Source organism: Trachypithecus francoisi, unplaced genomic scaffold (genome assembly GCF_009764315.1).
Source record: "Trachypithecus francoisi isolate TF-2019V2 unplaced genomic scaffold, Tfra_2.0 Lachesis_group4, whole genome shotgun sequence".
Taxonomy (NCBI): Eukaryota; Metazoa; Chordata; class Mammalia; order Primates; family Cercopithecidae; genus Trachypithecus; species Trachypithecus francoisi.
This window is the reverse complement of record NW_022681469.1, coordinates 130,956,055-130,975,031: the sequence shown is the minus strand read 5'-3', so window position 1 is coordinate 130,975,031 and position 18,977 is coordinate 130,956,055. Positions and strand designations below refer to the sequence as shown.

General features: G+C 43.2%; 1 protein-coding gene across 8 annotated transcripts in view; it reads left to right on the top strand.

The window, feature by feature from the left end:
* AOAH (acyloxyacyl hydrolase) overlaps positions 1-18,977 on the top strand; it is a 191,330-nt gene that overhangs the window by 56,730 nt on the left and 115,623 nt on the right. For all 8 annotated transcript variants that reach the window (XR_004433104.1, XM_033193614.1, XM_033193613.1 and 5 more), the window contains exons 5-6: positions 11,833-11,892; positions 17,131-17,201. Coding sequence is in view for 7 of the 8 variants with exons in the window: in XM_033193614.1 (XP_033049505.1) it covers positions 11,833-11,892; positions 17,131-17,201 (131 nt within the window). In the remaining variant the exon portion in view is untranslated. The remainder of the gene's footprint in view (positions 1-11,832; positions 11,893-17,130; positions 17,202-18,977) is intronic.

Below are 18,977 nucleotides of genomic sequence, written 5' to 3'. Positions count from 1 at the left end.
CTCTGTAAGATTTGTTGAGTAAAAAATAGGATGAGAAGGGCAGTCCTGAACGTACCTTCCTTTCTCCCTTGTGACGATGTATCTGGTCTCAGTGGACTATATGAGAGATCAGAGCATTCGGCTTCTTTGAGAATGTGAAGCAGTTTTCAGAAATAAACATGGAGCTCACCCCAAGGCGCCTGCTCTGGTATTCCTCCGTGGGGTTTTAGCATCTGCACCTGCATAACGCTTTTGACGAGCACTGAAGGGTGAGAACTGTTGTGCTGGAGGCTGGCGCAAGCCTGAAAGCTGTCATTGACAAGACTGAAAGCACTGTCCCTTCTCCTGCTTCTCACCTCCCACACATCCAAAACCGTGGATCCCCACTTGCCCTCTAACTGCATCCTTTTCCCCAACCGTTCCTTGATTTCTATCCCTTTTCTGATTGATTCATCAACTTAACCTCAGCTGCTGGGTTTCCAGTCCCCAGTCCCCTAGGAATAAGGCCTCGTAGAAAGACAGAGGGAATTAAAGGTTTTAGACTCAAACTATTTGGAATTCATTCCTTTTCTATGGATTTTCTCAAAACAATGTGCTGACTAATTACAAAGGTGCACGGAAGTTACCTACACCCAAGGAAGAAAATGAGAAGGCCTAGTAACCCTCTCAAGTCTCTCCCATTCTAAAAAAATAGATATAAAAACAAACCTCACAGAACACTCATTCCCCTCCAGCTTTCCAGAGAAATCAAATTTCTCTCCTACCTCTAACTGAGAGACAATTCAACATGACGTCGAAGAGCACAGATCCTGGTGCCAGCCCACCTGGACTTGAAGCTCAAAGCTTTACTAAGCTTCTACTGTACGTGTACACATTAGGGGCTATAGAATAAAAGGCAATGACAACTGACATGAAATTGGACTAAGTACTTAGCATATATACATCATCTAAAATCCTCCCACACAATGATAAGGTTGTTCCATTATCTTAACTTTACAGAGAAAAAAATCAAAATTCAAATTGTTGGTTGTAAAGTTGTATAATTGACAATGTTTTTAAAAGTTCCTCTTTAACCATCTGAGGAAATGATGAACAATGAAATAAGTGACAAGGGAATATAGCCTTCTAGACACAGAAAGTCAGCTTAAAATGGAGCAAAATATAGTGTCTAGAAATAAACCCCAATGCATTTGCGATTCTTGTTTTTGATGAAAATAGCATTTCTAGTCAGTGCTAAAACACTGGATTAGTCAAAAAATACAATAAACTAAAGACTAGACATTTGGAAAAAAATTTAAGCTAGATGCTTATCTATACCTTATAGCAAAATAAATCCCAAATGATTAAAGACTGAATCACTTTTAAAAAATGGAGCTATAAAACCCTGAGCAATTGTATTTGTAATTTGTGCTTGAAAAGTCACAAAGGGAAATATTAATACATCTAACTAGTAAAATCTTGCCCCCTTCACAAAGTCAGAAGACAAATGGCATACTGGGTAAATGTTTTGTAATATGCCACACAATGAATTATTTTCTCTTTGATTCAAAGAGCTCCTAAAAAAATCAAAAAGAAAAAAAAAAGTAAGCAAAGGCCACAAACAAATGGTTTAGAGAAAAAGATCAAAGGACTGAAAATGTAGGAGAAAATGCTCACCCCTTCTTATAATTTAAAAAGTGAAAAATTAAAATGAGATTTTATCCCCTTCTTATGTATTTTGACTTCACAAAGCTCTTTGATGATTATGCAATAAATTATCACAGAAGCAGAAAAGGCTTTCAATACCAGAGACCACAAAATTAAGTTGCTGTCTGCATATGTGAAGGCTTAAACCTCTAAGAGGGCCAGGCACAGTGCCTCATGCCTGTAATCCCAGCACTTCAGGAGGTTGAGGCGGGAGGATTACCTGAGGTCAGGAGTTCGAGACCAGCCTGGCCAACGTGGTGAAACCCCATCTCTACTAAAAATAAAAAAATTAGCCAGGTGTGGTGACATGCACCTGTAGTACCAGCTACTTGGGAGGCTGAGACAGGATTGAACCCAGGAGGCAGAGGTTGCAGTGAGCCCAGATCACACCACTGCACTCCAGCCAGGGTGACAGAGCGAGACTGTCTCAAAAAAAAGAGAACTCTAAGAGAACTGAGGATGGCATTGGAACACTATGTCTGGACTTGTGCTCTATTGCTCAATCTTTTCTCCAAGCATTTCACATGATCTTGCCAGAGATTCAAAGCTGTATTTTTGTTAACACCCATATTTGAAATCTTGTTAATTTATCTACTTAAACTTGTATAAAGACTGATATGGGGGCTAGTAAACTCACAGAGGTGTTAAGACTCTTTGAAGAACAGCAAAAGTAATGCAAATACTATGTTACTATTGACTTCTGATAAGTGGAAGAAATCAAATTATTCCAAGGAAGGTATTTCTATGATATTTGAGATATGAACATTTTTCTTGCCTGCTTTTGAGAAATTCAGAAAATGACAACTATCTCTCTCAAGAACATGCTTAATAATTCCCTCAGCTCAAGAAAAGCTAATGACACTAATGATTGGGAATGGTTCTAAAAGATCCTTTGAGTTTTAAGGCTTTAATCACTGGTCTCCCAGCATCCACTCTTGGCCCTCATCTTCCCTTAATTAATCACCCCTGTTAGAGCTCAGCTCGAAGGCATTCCCTCTAAGAAGTTTTCCCTGATGCCCAAAATTAAGCCAGTTCCTACATGACTCCTCTCCATTCTTCACACTCCATTTTTCCAGCACTTATTACAATTGCAATTCAATAATTATAAAATTATTATTTAATGTCTGCATCTTCTGTTAGGGTGTAAACTCCTTGAAAGCAGAGACAGTCTGGCTGTTTTATTCCTCAAACATAGTGCTAGTCCCTGAAATTTCCTCAGAGCCGAACAGAGTTCACTGCATGCATTGATTACTCAACAACTATTTGTTGAATGAGAAGTATGATAGAAAGAATAATCTTCCACCACCTCCCAAGTTCACATCGGAGCCCCCAGTAACTGTCTGTTACCTTAGACAGCAAAAGCAATTTTGGGGGTGTAATTTAGTTAAGGATTTTAGATGGGGAGATTGTCCTGGATTATCTGGGTGAGGCTGATGTGATCACAAGAATCCTTACAAGAGGCAAGCATTAGGATCAGAGCGAGAGAAAAAAATGTGACAACAGAGGCAGCGTTCAGAGGCATGAAGCCATCACCACTAAAGACTAGAAGAGGCAAGGAATGGGTTCTCCCTGGGAACCTGCAAAAGGAACCAACTCTGCAGACACCTTGATTTTAGCCCTGAATTTCTGACCTCCAGAGCTGTAAAAGAATATTCATGTTGTCTTCAGCCACTAAGTTTAGGGTCATTAGTTACAGCAGCAATAGGAAACTAATACAAATAATTGATGTGTTGTGTAACATAGAGTAAGACTGATCACACAACCTGAAGGCAAATAGAAAAAAAAGTAAAAGACTATGTAACAAAAGACTCTTACGACTGAACCATACCCACCATCTGATTAACCCAAAATTTGCCAGAAACCATTGGTGTAAAGAATAAGACAACATGCTATAAATAAGAATAGACCACAGAGCCTATACTGGAGAGCTTGTTTATGAGCCCCGATACTAGGGAAGAAACAGTCAAAATGGAACAATGGTATTAGTTGTGAAGCCTAGAACAATTCACTCAGCACTGGGTCTTGGATTCCTCATTTACAAAGTAGAGTTAAGAACTGTTATTTCCTATTTTGCAAAGTTAGTATAAAATTTAGAGATAAACTATGTACGATGTTTGGTATAGAACTTGAAGCATAGAAGAACCTCTATGGTGTGAACGCTAAGAACTCTATAGCAGAGTGGTATGTGATGGTAGTGGCAAAAACAATGAATAATAATGTCAGGAAACGGAGTCGGTGGGAATAATGCTGTTTAAAATGAGGCTTTTTTAAAGAAAGGTATTGCCTGGAGAATAGGAAGCAATAGCAAGAGTGTGATTAAATACTCTGATGATACTAATAGCTATACAATGCAGAATTAGCCTAGAAGCAGGAAAGAAGAAAATTTAGCTAAGGGTAAAATATGTATGAAGAAGAGATATTCAATGATAAAAGGGGATGCATTTAAAAGATGCATTTTTTCTTTTACTTTTACCCTTTTTTTTTCACCCCTGGAAGAAGAAAATGGTGTCAACAGACTTCATTTCTTGCATATAATTTAAAGTCATAAATGCCCATTGGAGCTGGAAAGTGTCAGAACCTAAAAACCAAATTGGGCTTTGATAGAGCTAAATCCTGAGTATTGGACAATTGCCACTGTAGGATGCAGCAGAATGCAGATATAATAACAGACCTACAAATTCCACTCAAAGGCTAGACATGCCACTACTTGTTAAAAACCCATAAGCAGTGGAACTTCTTGCCTTTGTCTTCCTACTGAATATAAATTGCCTTCAAGCCCTTTTCTGTACCTCTCTGTTGGCTCTTTCTGATCTGCCTGTCTTAGTCAGGGCTGTTCTAACAAAGTACCCTAGACTGTGTGCCTTACAAACAACAGAAATGTATTTTCATAGTTCTGGAGGCTGGAAGTCCAAGATCACGGTGCCAACAGGGTCAGGTTCTGGCGAGGGACTTCTTCTTGGCTGCAGACCACTTTGTTCTAACATGGAGAAAAGAGAGTTGGCTCTCTCTAGCCTCTTCTCATAAGGGCACTCCTCCCATCGTGAAGGCTCCAGCCTCATGACCTAATCACTACCCAAAGGCCCCACCTCTAAACACCATCATAGGGAGATTAAGTTTTCAACCCAAGAATTTGGTTGGGGTGGAGGGCACAGACTCTGCCTCATGCTGTAATTATTTATGCACTTCCCTCCTCCAGTGGGCAGTAAAGTCCCTGAAGGATCTCATCTTTCAAATCTTGCTCCATTTTAAAAATCAATTTATACCAGTGAATTTGGGTGTGAGGAACAACCCATCCTAATAAACTTTTAGAAAAGATCTGGGGTAGATGAGCAGTCTCCCCCACCTCCCACCTCCCCCCTCATTCATGCATGCTCTTTGACAATAAAAAACGCCCGTTTCAAATCATAATTTTACTTCCCAGGGGCTTTCTCCTTTGTGAGAATCTGTCACTGCTGTCAAACGTGTAAAGTGAACAAAGGCACGTTTTGTACTTTTCAAATCTTCTGATGCTATAATTGATAACAGAGAACTTGATCACTCAAAATTGTTCACTGTAGAAACTCATGTCTAAAAACACTATTTTTCTTTCCTTTCTAAGTGTACCAGAATTCAATTCTTTAACATCACAGAACCTTAGAAAGCCCAATTACTGAATGTGTCCTGTGCAATTCACCAATACGCTAAAAATGTCTCAGGACATTCTGTTGTGTCCCTGAGGATCACCTGTTCGCTATCATCTTTGAATGTTTACCATTGTAGTTAATACAGCTGAATGGACTTTTGAATGTTTTGGAAATGCCCAATCTAAATAATATTTATTCCCACAAAGCGGCCCAAAGCCTTGAATATACAAATGCGTGGTGTGTCTTTCTCAAGGTAGGAATTCATTCTCAGATTTTCCAAACTTTTTTAAACTTAAAAAAAAAAAAGTTTCTTTTTTAGCACACCTTTTAACATCTCCCAGAGCAGAGTGAAAAAGCATGGACTTTGTGCCAAGTGGGTCTGAAGTGGATCTGGACTGTGCCACTCATTGGCTCTGTGATTTTGGGGGAGTTATTTACCTACTCTAAGCCTCAGTTTACCACATCTATAAAAGAGGGAGAATAGCAACTACTACTTAACACTTTCTAAACTGTTTTCTAATTACAGTGTTTACCGTCAATCTTCTCTCCTACATTGTAACAGCCTTGATGTCTCATTCCCTACTATGTCCCCAGCATGTAATTCATGGCACAACATTGTATTAGTCCATTCTTGCACTGCTATAAAGAGATACTTGAAACTGGGTAATTTATAAAGAAAAGAGGTTTAATTGGCTCATAGTTCTGCAGGCTAGTACAGGAAGCATGGCTGGGGAGGCCTCAGGAAACTTACGATCATGGCAGAAGGCAAAGGGGAGGCAGGCACCTCTTACATGGCAAGAGCAGGAGGAAGAGAGAGCAAAGGGAGTGCTACACCCTTTTAAACAAGCAGATCTCATGAGAACTCACCCACTACCATGAGAACAGCAAGGGGGAAATCCACCCCCATGATCCAATCACCTCCCACCAGGCCGCTCCTCCAATATTGTGGGTTACAATTCAACATGAGATTTGGGCAGGGACACAAATCCAAACCATATCAAACATAAACACTAAGTAAATATTTGTAAAATAAATGAATAGAATGAACAACTGCACAAAGTAATGACTGACTGGAAGAATACTTCTTTCTGCTTTCTTACCACTCATATACCTGCCACCATGCTTGTACCTGGGTTGCACGAATTTCCATCCAGGTGCATGGCTTTTTGACACCCAGAACCAGTCCTCTCCCCCTCGGTATCTGATCTTTTGCATTAAACCGTCCTCACTCCATGGGAGCAACACTTGCCATTCCCCAAGCCCTGGTGAAACCTCATCGATCGTATTTTCTTGCTTATGTTAAAATTTCAGGCTTACTTCACTCTTGGAAAACAATGTTTCAGTGGTAGGAAAGGCGCTGGAGTCTAGAAACTAGAGTGCTAATCTCAGCTGTGCCTGCAGACTGGCCTGGTTAAATTGTGTCATTTCTTTGAGCCTCAGTTTTCTCATTTGTAAAACAAGAAGAGTAATACTTTCTTCTCAGGACAATTTTCAGGATCCTTGAAAAAAGCATACATTTCTGTAGGCTGATGTTGCAATTATTATACTCTTTCCAGTTGTGTATTGGTGACATTACAAACCAAAATAAAAACACCAATTATTGTTAATACTAATGTCATGCTTACTAATATGCAAGACACTATTTTAAGTAAAATCTTGGTCAATCCTCAGAATGCTATTATCTCCATTTTACAGATGAAGAAACTGAGGCTCAGAGTGCTTAAGTAACTTGCCCAAGGTCCTACAACTAGTAACTAATGAAGCCAGGGTTTGAACCCACAAACACTCTATGGTCCAAAATCATTTTAAATAGGAAATAGCAATAGAGACCAGTATTTAAAGTTTCTGCTGAAGACGGATGCTTTGCTCACATCCAAATGGTTAAATCAGACCACAGTACTTTCTTCCTTTTTCTTGGGCTCCCATGTAGCTTATGCCTGGCAGAGTACAAATCCTAACGGCACCACTTTGCCCAAAATACTGATGGTGATAAGCACTTGGCCCTTGCTCTTTCATCATCCAAATTGCTCTTAGCTCAAGGTCAAGAACAAAATCACCCTGGAGAGCAAGAGAAGTTGTATGAGTCTGTGGGGCTGTGACCACAAACTGGGTTGCTTAAACAACAGAAAGCAATTGTCTGACAGTTATGGAGGCTGAAGTTCAAGATCAAGAAATCAGTAGGGTTAGCTTCTGACATCTGTGAGAGAAAATCTGTTTTATGCCTTTTTCTCTTAGCTCTGCTGGTTTGCTGGAAATTCTTGATATTTCTTATAGATAGCATTCTCCCTGTATCTTCACATCATCTTCCCTCTATGTGTCTTTTTCTCTGCCTTTGCTTTTAACGGCAAAACCGCAATTACTTTTGCATCAACTTAATAATTACATCTACAATGACTCCTTTTCCAAATAAGGTCACATTCTCAGCTTCTGCAGGGTTATTATCTCAGATACGAATTTAGGTGAGACAATGCAAAATCCAACCCACAATAGCAGTCAGTAGTCCCCAAGCCTCTCCTCTTGTCTGAAGACTTTGGGCTGGCTTTGGTTTGGGTAGACGCTTAAATCATTCTAGATGGAAGTGTTTTAGTGAGCCACCACGGCTGTATACTACTGAGTGCGCTGATGATCAAGGACTAAACAGAGACTGGGAAAGGGCTGTATTTTTCCAATTTTCTCATTCCTCTGTTCAGTCAATGTTACTTCTTCTAAGGTAGCATGGCAGGTGCAAAAGTAGGCAGTGCAGGGGGTCAGGGGGTTGCATAAAGGCAACTGTTACCATCCTCACCTACCTAGAGCTCAAGGTTTAGTGGGGGAATGTGCAATGTAAGCATGGGAGTGTATTATAATGTGGAATGTAAAGGAAACAGAAGAGGAAAGCTCCACCCAAAAACTGGGAAAGCTGATAAGGCTTCAGGAGCAAGCAACCCTTGTAGTGAGCTTTCAAAGGAAATATCTGAAAAATACAGCCTTTTCTTCGTCTCTATTTAGTCCTTTTCATTTTCATAATTTTGTGAATTTAAGTCAACAGGCACTTGCTGCCTATATGCCCTGGACTCAATGTTATTGAAGATGTTAAGGGAAATCAAAAATTATAGCCCAGAGCCCCAAACTCCTGCCCAGGAGCTCTCAGAGTCACTGGGGGAACAAGACATCAGTGCTGCAGCTGGAAAATGATCCAAAGGAGGTAGGGGGAGCTTCTAGAATGGCAGTTCCCAGGTGAATCCCTGTGATGCCAGTTTTGAAGGCCAGAAACTCCATTTTTGTTACCATCTGGCACACTGTAAATGAGAAAGCCGTGCATGAGTTTGGAAGACTGAAAGCTCTGGGCCTGATTCCTGGGCAGACCTCCCTCTAGTCTGCCCCTACCTGTGTGATCAGGTGAGGTACTTGACCTCTGGGTGGACTGTGCTGTAAAATAGGGAGGATGTATACTTTCTAGGGGTGAAGAGGGATTTGAGTAGGAGCTTAGCTCAAGCTGCAGGTCCCCTGAGAATCTTTCTCAACCCCTGAAGGTGATGTAAACCGTCATCCTTTGCACCTGTGCCCCCTCGGCTCCTGTGCACAGCTATTCCGAGCCTGGAATCTCTGACTTACTCACCCTGCCCCACCAACTCAAGGCCATAAGCTTCCTGCAGGCTCTTGTCTACCCCACTGCAGCAGCTTCAAGTTGGCCAGACTGGGGCCCTTCTCCAGCCTTGGGTGATGCCCAGGGGTGGAGCCAGTGGTGGCTTCTGGAGCCTCCCTCTACTATTCGCTTTATTGTTGGGTAAAGTCAATTGCCGTTTTCTGAATCTTAGGTAGAGTACCTGTAAACGCAGCTGCAGGACAAGTCTGTCACTGTCACCACCAGGTTGCCATCCCTAAACATGGGGACAGCCTCTACCAAGGGGCAGTGGTGAGTGCCGCTGCGACAAAGGCTGCAGACAACCCTGGGTCCGAGGGCACGCCTCCACATCTTTGTTACACCTAAACTTGCACTCTACACACAGCCATTCTGTCTATGCTGGCTGAGCCCCTGTTGCCCCGGCCTCAAGGGTGCTGGTAGGATTCTACCCTAGGGGCCCTTCCCTCAATCTCCATGTAGCCTTCACCTTTGAGTGTGATAAAAGCCTGACTGCTCCCTCTTTGCTTCAATTTGATGTTACCCAAACTGCATCTCACAGAAATGCTTCTAATTTTCTAGCCTCCCCAATTTCCAGCAGAAAACTCGATTTTCCTAGCAGTTACTGTCACTGGAACTTGGAAGTGGGTTCTGAGTAAATGGGTGAGTGTGGATGTCCATCTGGGATCAGGACTCTGTTCCCACTCTTGGTGCTTTGCCTCCCCTCCTTGGCAAAAACCAGTGCATTTCCCTGCAGCCTCAGCCCTGGATTCCTGCTGCCACCCCCGTATGCACCAATATCAGGGACTCAGCTACATCCAGATGAACCTACTCTAGACCTCCCTGTAGGACGCACAAGCCACCCATCCCACCTGAGCACAGCCTCTGCTGCAGCACTTGCCACATCCTGTTTTCATAGCTTGTCATTACCTCCCAACAAATATTGAGCCCCAGAGAACTGAGCTTGGTTAAAATCAGATTGGTTCTGTCAAAGGGATTCAGCCCTCTCTCTGCTTCATCTACTTCTATTTACTGTACTTGCTCAAGGTCAGTCCCCTTGCCAGGGAGAAAGCTCTGGGAGGGAAGGGATGTCTATGTCACTCACTGCAGGGTTCACCACCAGATCCCCAGGGCCTTCACTTGCATATCAGTGCACCAAGCACATCATTTTCTTCGACAAGAAACAAGACAACATGAATTGAGCTCTTTTTTGAAAGCATTTATTGCTGAATTGGTATTCATTGTTTAAAATTTAGAAAACCAGAAAAGGGCAAAAAGGAAAAAGTTATCACCCATCATTATTATTATATATTCCTTTGCAAGGTTTTTTTCCTATGTGCATAAAATCTGGTAGCCTAGTTTCCTTGTTTAACATAATATCACAACTATTTTCTTTTCCTTTTATTTCCATGTTTGCTGAGCACCTACTATGCATCAAGGACTGTGCGAGGCTCTGAAGATTTTAAAGTAGGCCTGAGAATGCAAAGGAATATTTCTGAGACAGAGAAGCAGGGGCACAGCTCTTTGCTGATAAAAGTAGCCACGAGGAGCACCATAAGAATAGTTTGCATGAAAATCTGTTGTCTGTTACACTGACTATGCCGGAGATTCTTAATTTATACAATAGAAGAATGTTAGGGTTTGCTAGAATTTTCAGAAAAGGCCAAAAGTGCATTTAATGAGGTCACTTTTTGAATGGGGCCATTCCCTAAGCAGCTTTTCTATTAAAGATGTCATGTTTTAAAAGTGAAAATTGGGATCAGCTCTTTTGGCCTACTGCCAACTAATCCGAATGGATACTGGGTGCAGTTGGAGCACAGCCTGCAGATGCCCACTGGGTGGGACTATCACAGTGGCCCCATAGCTGACCAGTCACAAGGAGGCCTGGGGGAGTCCAAGGAAGAGGCTGGGCCATCAGAGCAAGAGTGGAGGACCCTCAGGGGCTTAGGGACACAGCTGTTCACCAACTGGCACACTAGCCTTTCAATATTTTAAGAAACATACACCGTAGCAGGGCATCCTGGCAACCAAACTCACCTAAAGAGCATCTTTTCCTCTTGAGTCATCAACACTCACTCTTAGCAGCCAGCGGACAGAGCTTTCCAATTGTTGAGCAGATTACTTTAGGGCTGTACAGGCAGCAGGCCCAGGAGGGATTTGGCAGGGGCAGGATATGCACATTCAGTTGGTTTTGAAAGCTCTGGGAAGCAGTGCTGAGAGCAAACCCTCCTCCTCCCCACCCACCTCAGGGTTACTCTTCTCCCACCCTCCACAAATAGACAAACACAGTGTTCTTTGGAGTTTCACAGCAATCATCACTGGTGGTAATGAGCTAACTCTTTATATCTGCAATGTGTGTACATTTGGAAGATGCACTTAGATGCTCTCAAAATGGTTGAAAGAGGACAGGGGATCTCCAACTAGGGGAAGAGGAGGTAACTGAGAGATGAGGTGTTAGCTTGCACAGCAATCATCAGCCATTCTTCACTGCTAAAGCACAAGACACTCAAGTAGGCTGTTGACAGTCTCCTGCTGGGGGGATTTTAGACACCAGGATAAGTTGCTTATGGAGATCAGCGTAGCAGAAGGGTCAGGAAGCAGAGGTTCAGATTGCCTCTCTGCCAGAACCTAGCTATGAGATCTCTTAGCTTTTCCGCATCTCAGTTTCCTCATCTATGAAATGGTCGTATCTCATAGGGCTGTTTGAAGAGTAAATAAGATAATGTTCCCAAAGTACTTAGCACTGCATCTGACACAAAGCAAAGTCCAAAATAAAAAGAGCTATTAACGTGAAATTGCCTTCTTGTGAATTATTTTATTACAAATTTATGGAGTGATTCATTTATTGAAAACTTATGGACTTTAAATATCCTAATTTTAGAAAAGATGTAGGAAGAAAAGATAAAACGTGAATTTTAATGTTGTCTAACTTTGCTTTTATAGGAGACATGGAAATTTACACTAGAGAAGGCAAGACAAATTGTCAAGAAGTCCCCAATTCTGGTAAGCACTCAGTGGGTAGAATGCCAGCCTTTTCCTTAGCATGCCCTCTCTCACTGGCCCCAGCTTTCACATCCCAAAGGCAAGGACTACTATGGATATAAGCCCGCGACATGCCATAGCTACGTGGGGATTGAAGTAGGAAAGTGAGCTGCTTCCACTTGTGTTTCCTGCCTTCACATGACAGCATGGTTTTTCAGCCTCAGCACTGCTGACACCTGCGACAGGATAATCGTTTGTTGTGTAGGCTGTCCTGAGCTTTGTAGGGTGTTCAGCAGCAACCCTGGCCTCTACCTACTAGATGCCAGCAGCACCACCATCCACCCCTCCCCAGTCACAACAACCAAAAATGCCTCCCAGCATTGCTAAATGTCCCCTGGAAAGCAAAATCACCCCCATTTGAGAACTGCTGCTTTCCAGTAGACCATCTTGGAGGAGGCTGTATCCTCCTGCTCCTCCACTTTCTAAAAATGTGACCTTAAGCACGGTGCTCAACTTCACTGAGCCCCAGTTTTCTTGTCTGTAAGACAGGGATGATAATATTGTCCTCCAGTGTTGGCACTGATAGAGTTGAGAGTGCAGAGAGCATCTGGGATCTTGCTCAGGACTTACCAAGTCCTCAATAATCACAATTTTTATTCATGTTTCCTTAATTTGTCCTCTGTGTAATAACACTCTGGTTCAACAGATAGAATATTTATTTCAGATCAGTTCTCGCAGGCTTACGTATTTGACTTAGGCTGTGGTTGCAAATCAGCCCCATTTGAAAAGGAAGCAGAAAAGTAGATCATTAAAGTACAACATTATCCTCAATGCCAAAGATACTGGCAGTAAGGAAGCATCCATCAGCAATGGGAGGGCATAGACCTCGTCCTTGGCTTCTCCCTGCTGGCTAGCTCATCATTCACCTTGATACACTGCATTTGAGGTATTATTGATCTGGCAACATAGAAATAAAAGGGAGGAAAATCCCTCATGGTTAGGCTTGCCAGATTTCACAAGTGAAAATATGGGATGCCCAGTTAAATTTGAATTTCAGATAAACAACAAATAGTGTTTTAGTATATCTAGTGTAATATTTTATCTGACAACCCTGCTCATGGAGGGCATATGGGTTTTGATGAACAAGGCCAATAAATACATGTTAAGTGACAGGCAATATGTAGGCATTTCTACATAATTGATTAATCAATCACAATGTCTGCATTGCCAATCATTATTTAATTCAGTGAATAATTAAGGGCCAACAGTAGCCCGTTTAGCTAATTTGCTTAAGTTATTGAATAAGATATTAAAAGACCACAGGAAACTCTTGACCACCCCCTTCAGAACTCTAAGCAGAAATGGAGACCAATACAATTGGTATTGTATTCTTCTCAACACACCCCTAAAAACATATTCTCCAGGCATTATTTCACTAGCAAAAACTGCCTTGGCATTAACTTCTAATTAGGATTTTACAATTTTTTACTTTTGTCACCAGAATTGCAAGCATAATTCATGGGGCAGGATTCCAATAATTACTTGTGAGAAGTGAAAAAAAAATTCTACTGAACAATTCAACAATAAAAATACTCTTCTGAAACCTCCACCAATGTATTTGCTCTCCAGATTACAGCTATCAAGGAAAAAATACAAAGAAAATGCAAATAAGTGTCTCTCAAAAAACTGCTCAGAGAGTAATTCATTTCACTGTGATGGCTGATGTAACTGCAGACCTGGCCGGGGCACAGAAAGCTGAACTCAGTAGGTTGTATATCATTTCAGCACAGCCTATCAGTCGGTGAGAATTCAGACCTGAAAACAGTTATGCATTATTGAAGGAAATCAAGCATTCCAGAGAAAGCCTGGATCTCAGTGAGACCCTGAGAGGCTCCTAGAGGGAACTTTTCATGGATTTGGCAGAGCATTGAGCATCTAAGAGGACCTGAGTTATGGAATCATTTAATTCTCACTTCTACAAAGTAGATAGAGTATTTTTGTCATCAGTCCCATTTTACAGATGAGAATATTGAGTCTCAGGTAGGTTGAGTTATGTGCTCACCCCACATAGCTAGTAGGTGAGAAACTCCACATCTAAATCTAGAGCTAGCTATCCCCACATTCAGTACCCTTTCTAGTAGTCCAGTAGCTTTCAACAAGGCCTCCTTAGTACTAAACTTTGGGGAGCACCATTCATATCACAGGCTATGTGGATGTTGGAATCGTACAGTGGACAACCTGTGCAACTATAAATGACAGCCCTGATCACAAACCTACCTGCTCAGTAGAATCATCTGGGAAGCCTCTAAAAATTGCTGAGGTCCAAACCCCACCCCAGACCAATTAAATCCATGTAATACAATACACGACAAGGGTTGAAAAGCATTTTGCCACACAGAAGTTCAGTTTCAGCTTGGTTATGTACAGAAGAGTGATGACTCCCCCACTTTGAGCTTCCAGTTACCCCATTCAGCCCATTTTTCTTTATTCAATCCCTGTTTGTTGTTCTGCATTCATTTGACATCCTGGTGCATGGAGAAGCTCAGGAAGCTGGTTAAATAGATTGCAAAGCAAAGATGCTGCATGATTCCTGTCCCCAGGGACAGCCCTGATTTGAGACTCTCATTTTAGATGGGATTGGATGCAGCCAGTTGCAATATTTTAAATATATTGCTGAGTTAATAACAGCCCACATTTTGTCTCTATCTAGCAAAGTTCAAATTGAAAGGAGGAGGCTGACAAATAGGCAAGCAAGACTCATATAATGTTGCTCAGGGCCCATCTCAGTTCTCTTTGCAAGTAAATTGTAAAAGAAGGGTGGTCTTTCCCATACTATGTAATGAAAAGACCAGATAATCAAAACCTCCGTCTAACCAGGAGGAGTTCTAGGGTTCCCTACATCATCTGCCACCCACTTCCTAACCCCCATTTCTACACAATGAATGGCAAAGACAACTGTAGCCATCAGGCTGAGTTTTGACAGCAAACAGCTATGCAATTATATAATTTTATTCTATTGCACATTTTGTGTAGTAATTATAAAACTGTTCATATCAATTTGTAAAATGTTGGTTATCATCAGTGTTCAAATCTAGATTGTTGTTAGGAGAATTAGATCAAGGCCTTCAGTCTAAACTGAATATGAAAAGAACCTCAAACATTCAAATGCAACCTGACTTTGGACTCTGGATCTCAGGTAGGGTCTGTACTTCCAAAGTGCCGTCAATGTTGTGGTAGAAACTTATGCTGATGCTTGTTTTGCAGTGTGTCCACAATCCTGATCTCAGTTAGCTACTAAGTCTCTGGAGTCACCTTTCTAACCACTCCTTCTTCGCACCATCACCCTCCTCCATCCTGTTTCCCATCAGTGGCAATATTGCCTCTTGCTCCCACCCTGGGGACATTTGGCAGTGTCTGGAGGCAGATTTGTGCAGCGGGGTATCTGGGGGTCACAGGCCAGAGATGCTGCCCAGCGTCTCACAGTGCACAGGGCAGCCCGCACAGCAAAGACCGAATTATGATTGGCCCAACATGGCAACAGCGCCGAGGTTTGAAATCGTGAGATAGGGCCTTAGGGTCTCTTATCTCAAATGATCCTCTTCCAGGCCATCCCCCCATGCCTAGAGACGTCTTTCCGAAGCACAAATGTGATTCCTCTGCCTGGCGCCTCCATGGCTTCCCCACAGTCCTCAGGGTATCATGTAGTGCTGCATTCCAGGCCCCCATCCTGTCTCCTTCCTTCTGTGGTTCCCTGCATTCTGCCATTCCAATGCTCCTGCCAAGTGGGAATGTTTGGCACTCCTCTAAGACACCAAGCTTTCTCATACCTCCACAGCACTGCTCAGGCGCTCCCTCTGCCGGGAGCCAGGCCTTCAGCTTTAGTGTGCATCCTGGGGACCTTGTTTCAATGCAGCTTCTGATTCTGTAGGTCTGCAGCCGGGTCCAAGACTCTGCATCTCTGAAAGCTCCCAGGTGGCATCAGTGCTCCTCATCTGTGATCACATGTTGAGTGACAAGGACCTAGAGCAGTGGTTGTCAAGCCTTAGTGGGCACCAGAATGACTTGGAGGGCTACAAAGACATAGGCTGCCAGGACCCACCCATGGTTTTTGATTCAGCAGGCCTGACATGGGGATGTGGAAGGCAAGGATGTGCATCTCTAGCAAGGCTGTGGCCCCACACTGAGTCACAAAGCCTCAGGCCAGGGCATCTCTCTTCCTCCCCACCTGCCTCTATCCTGCCTCACTGCAGGGTCATCTGCATCCTCTTCCAGGTTCCTAGAGACACCTGCTAGTGCCTTGGCCTCTGCAGACAGGGTGTGCCCAGGGCTGGGGCCTCCACCCATGCCCTCCACTTGATGGTGAGCTGAGGACAAGGACAGCCTCTTTGTCTCCATGTCTTAGGTGGAGCTGGGCCACCAGTCAGGATTATTTCTTCCCCTAGAAAGCTAGGCAGGCATCTCAAAAATCCTTAAGTACCTCATTTATATTCTGAAATGGTTGCTGATTCTCTCTTGCTAGGGTCAAATACCACCAAAGCCCGTAACACTCCTCATAGCCATTCAAAGGACTCTGGGCTGGCAGGAATCCACTGTTTCTCTCCCTTCATTGATAAATGCTGGTGCCTAACTTTTCTACCCTGTTGTCTTCTCTTTCTTTAACTTGAGGAAAGCATTGTGGAAATGGCAATCTTTCTAAAAGCACTATTTGGTAAAATGTCAGGGCTTTTAGTGTAGCCCACATCTGGAGCCTCATAGAAATCGCTGTCTAGAACCCCGTGGCTCAAGAAGCGTAAGGAGCTTGGTCTGTGCACCTCTCTCTCCTCCGCAGGGGAAGGGACCTTCCTTCCTCCCAGACCCCAGATTGGCCTCTACCTTTAGTTTTTATTTCCATCATGAGATGGAATTATTTTGTTGAAAAATGTTCTTTATTTTTAAAGCACCTGGGTAGAAGAATGCTGTTGCCGGACCCTCCTTGGACAAGGTGGAGAATGAGGGTGGCTGGGAAGCTGGGAAGAGCTGGCTGGGAGAAGAGAAGGAGGGAAGGCTTCGGGCTGAGGAGACCAGTGGGCAAAGGCACAGGCAGTGGCATGGATATGGATTGTGGGGACAGAGACAAGAGGTAAATTTAGAGAGGTGAAACGGGCTGGATTCTAGAGGAAGGAGGATCCAGAAACCTCAAGTACACAGGGGCCCTTAGAAGTTGGGGAACCACTCCTTAAACTAAACAACTCTCTTTTTATTGTCTTTTTGTCTCCCCAGAAATATTCTAGAAGTGTTTCTGACATTTGTTCACTCCCGGTTTTGGCCAAGATCTGCCAGAAAATTAAATTGTATGTATACAACGTCTACCTTCCTGAGCACTAGTGTGTAATAACATCTTTGCTTGTCCCCTTTTTCTAATGACTAAAATGATCTTCACACTTAAAAGGCATCCCTGAAGGTTAAAGTGTTTCTTTCTCAAAACATTGCACAGAAACCAGAAGACAAATGAGCTCTGAACAAAATCGTTTGGGAAATATACTGAATGCCAGCATCTTTGCATCTCAAAGCTGATCTGTCCTCCAGGCTAGAATGCAGCCCGCCGTGAGGCTCACTGCCGGCAAGTGCCTGCCAGCGAGGTGCCCACTGCACGACACCTGGAAATAGCCCCTCCCTGCCGTGTGAGCTACGGACCAGGGTGGGCAACTGGGCATGGAGAAGACTCGGAGCATCTTTAGTGCATGACATTCACAAGGCTAGACAGGGACTGTGTTTTCACAGAGCCCAAACTATTCCATTAAAAATCTGACTCAGATACATAGGAACATGATTGTGAGTGCAGAGACACTGTCCAGAATTCTCACACTCTCCTGTCCATATTCCAGCTCCACTTTGAGTCTGGGGTTAGGCTAGACATCAGAGTAACTGCTGTTCAAAACATTAAAGGGTGAAACAATGTCTTGAGAGGGCATTGGACTCAGAGGCAAAATAGCATGGGATCTACCTTTCACTAAGCTACTTCTTCTTTTATATTTTTATTTTTTTATTTTGAGAGGGAGTGTCACGCTCATTGCCCAGGCTGGAGTGCAGTGGTGTGATCATGGCTCACTGCAACCTCTGCCTCCCTGAGTCAAGTGATTCTGCTGCCTCAGCCTCCCGAGTAGCTGGGATTACAGGTGCCCACCACCACGCCCAGCTAATTTTTTGTATTTTTAATAGAGACGGGGTTTCACCACTTTGGCCAAGCTGGTCTTGAACTCCTGACCTTAAGTGATCCACCCACCTCAGCCTCCCAAAGTGCTGGGATTCCAGGCGTGACCTACCAAGCCCATCCCACTAAGCTACTTCTAGTATGACCACTGCTGCTTTGCTGCTATCAGGTATATGGGTGCTGTTCCAGGTGCCAGGTGCTGAACTTCTGATATGTTTCCTCACTTAGTTCTCACAACAATAAAATGAGGTAAGGGTTATTATTATTCCCATTTCACAGAGAAAGCAACTGAGCCTTAAAGAAGTAACTTCTGCTGGGCCACTGAGGACCTCAGATACACCTCAAGTTGCGCTTGATCTCATGTGTTCTTTGTGAATATACATATTCTTGACTCCTTTGCAACGCTGCTTCTTGAGCTGACTTTGAGAACTTGGGCCACTTAATGTCTTTGAGCCTCAGCTTCCCCATATCTAAAATTAAAGTGTAAACTAAATTCTGCCCATGTCTCAGAATCATCTTGAAATGTTTTAAAATCCAGATTCCTTTGCCCCAAACCTGGTGGGGGAGTGCTGTGTTTTCCTGGAAATTTTCCAGGGAATTCTTAGGCCATTAGACTCCACAATTAGACTCCTGGGTGTCCATGTCCACCCCAATGCTTGCCTTCTAGTACAGGTGCAAGACTGCCAATGCTACACATCCAGGTGATGCTTTAATGACTCAGAATAATGTTCTTTAGCCGTGAGATATTTATTTAACCACAGCATCTGCCCCAGTCCCTGCTTCTTTTACTTTTCCTCTCCCACAGGAGCTCCTATTAGTTTAGTCTGTGCTAGCCTAGCCTTGTGGATGGCTGAGAACACACAGAGGTGAGAGTTAGGCTGCACACCTGGACTGAGAAGCTATAGCTTCCTATATC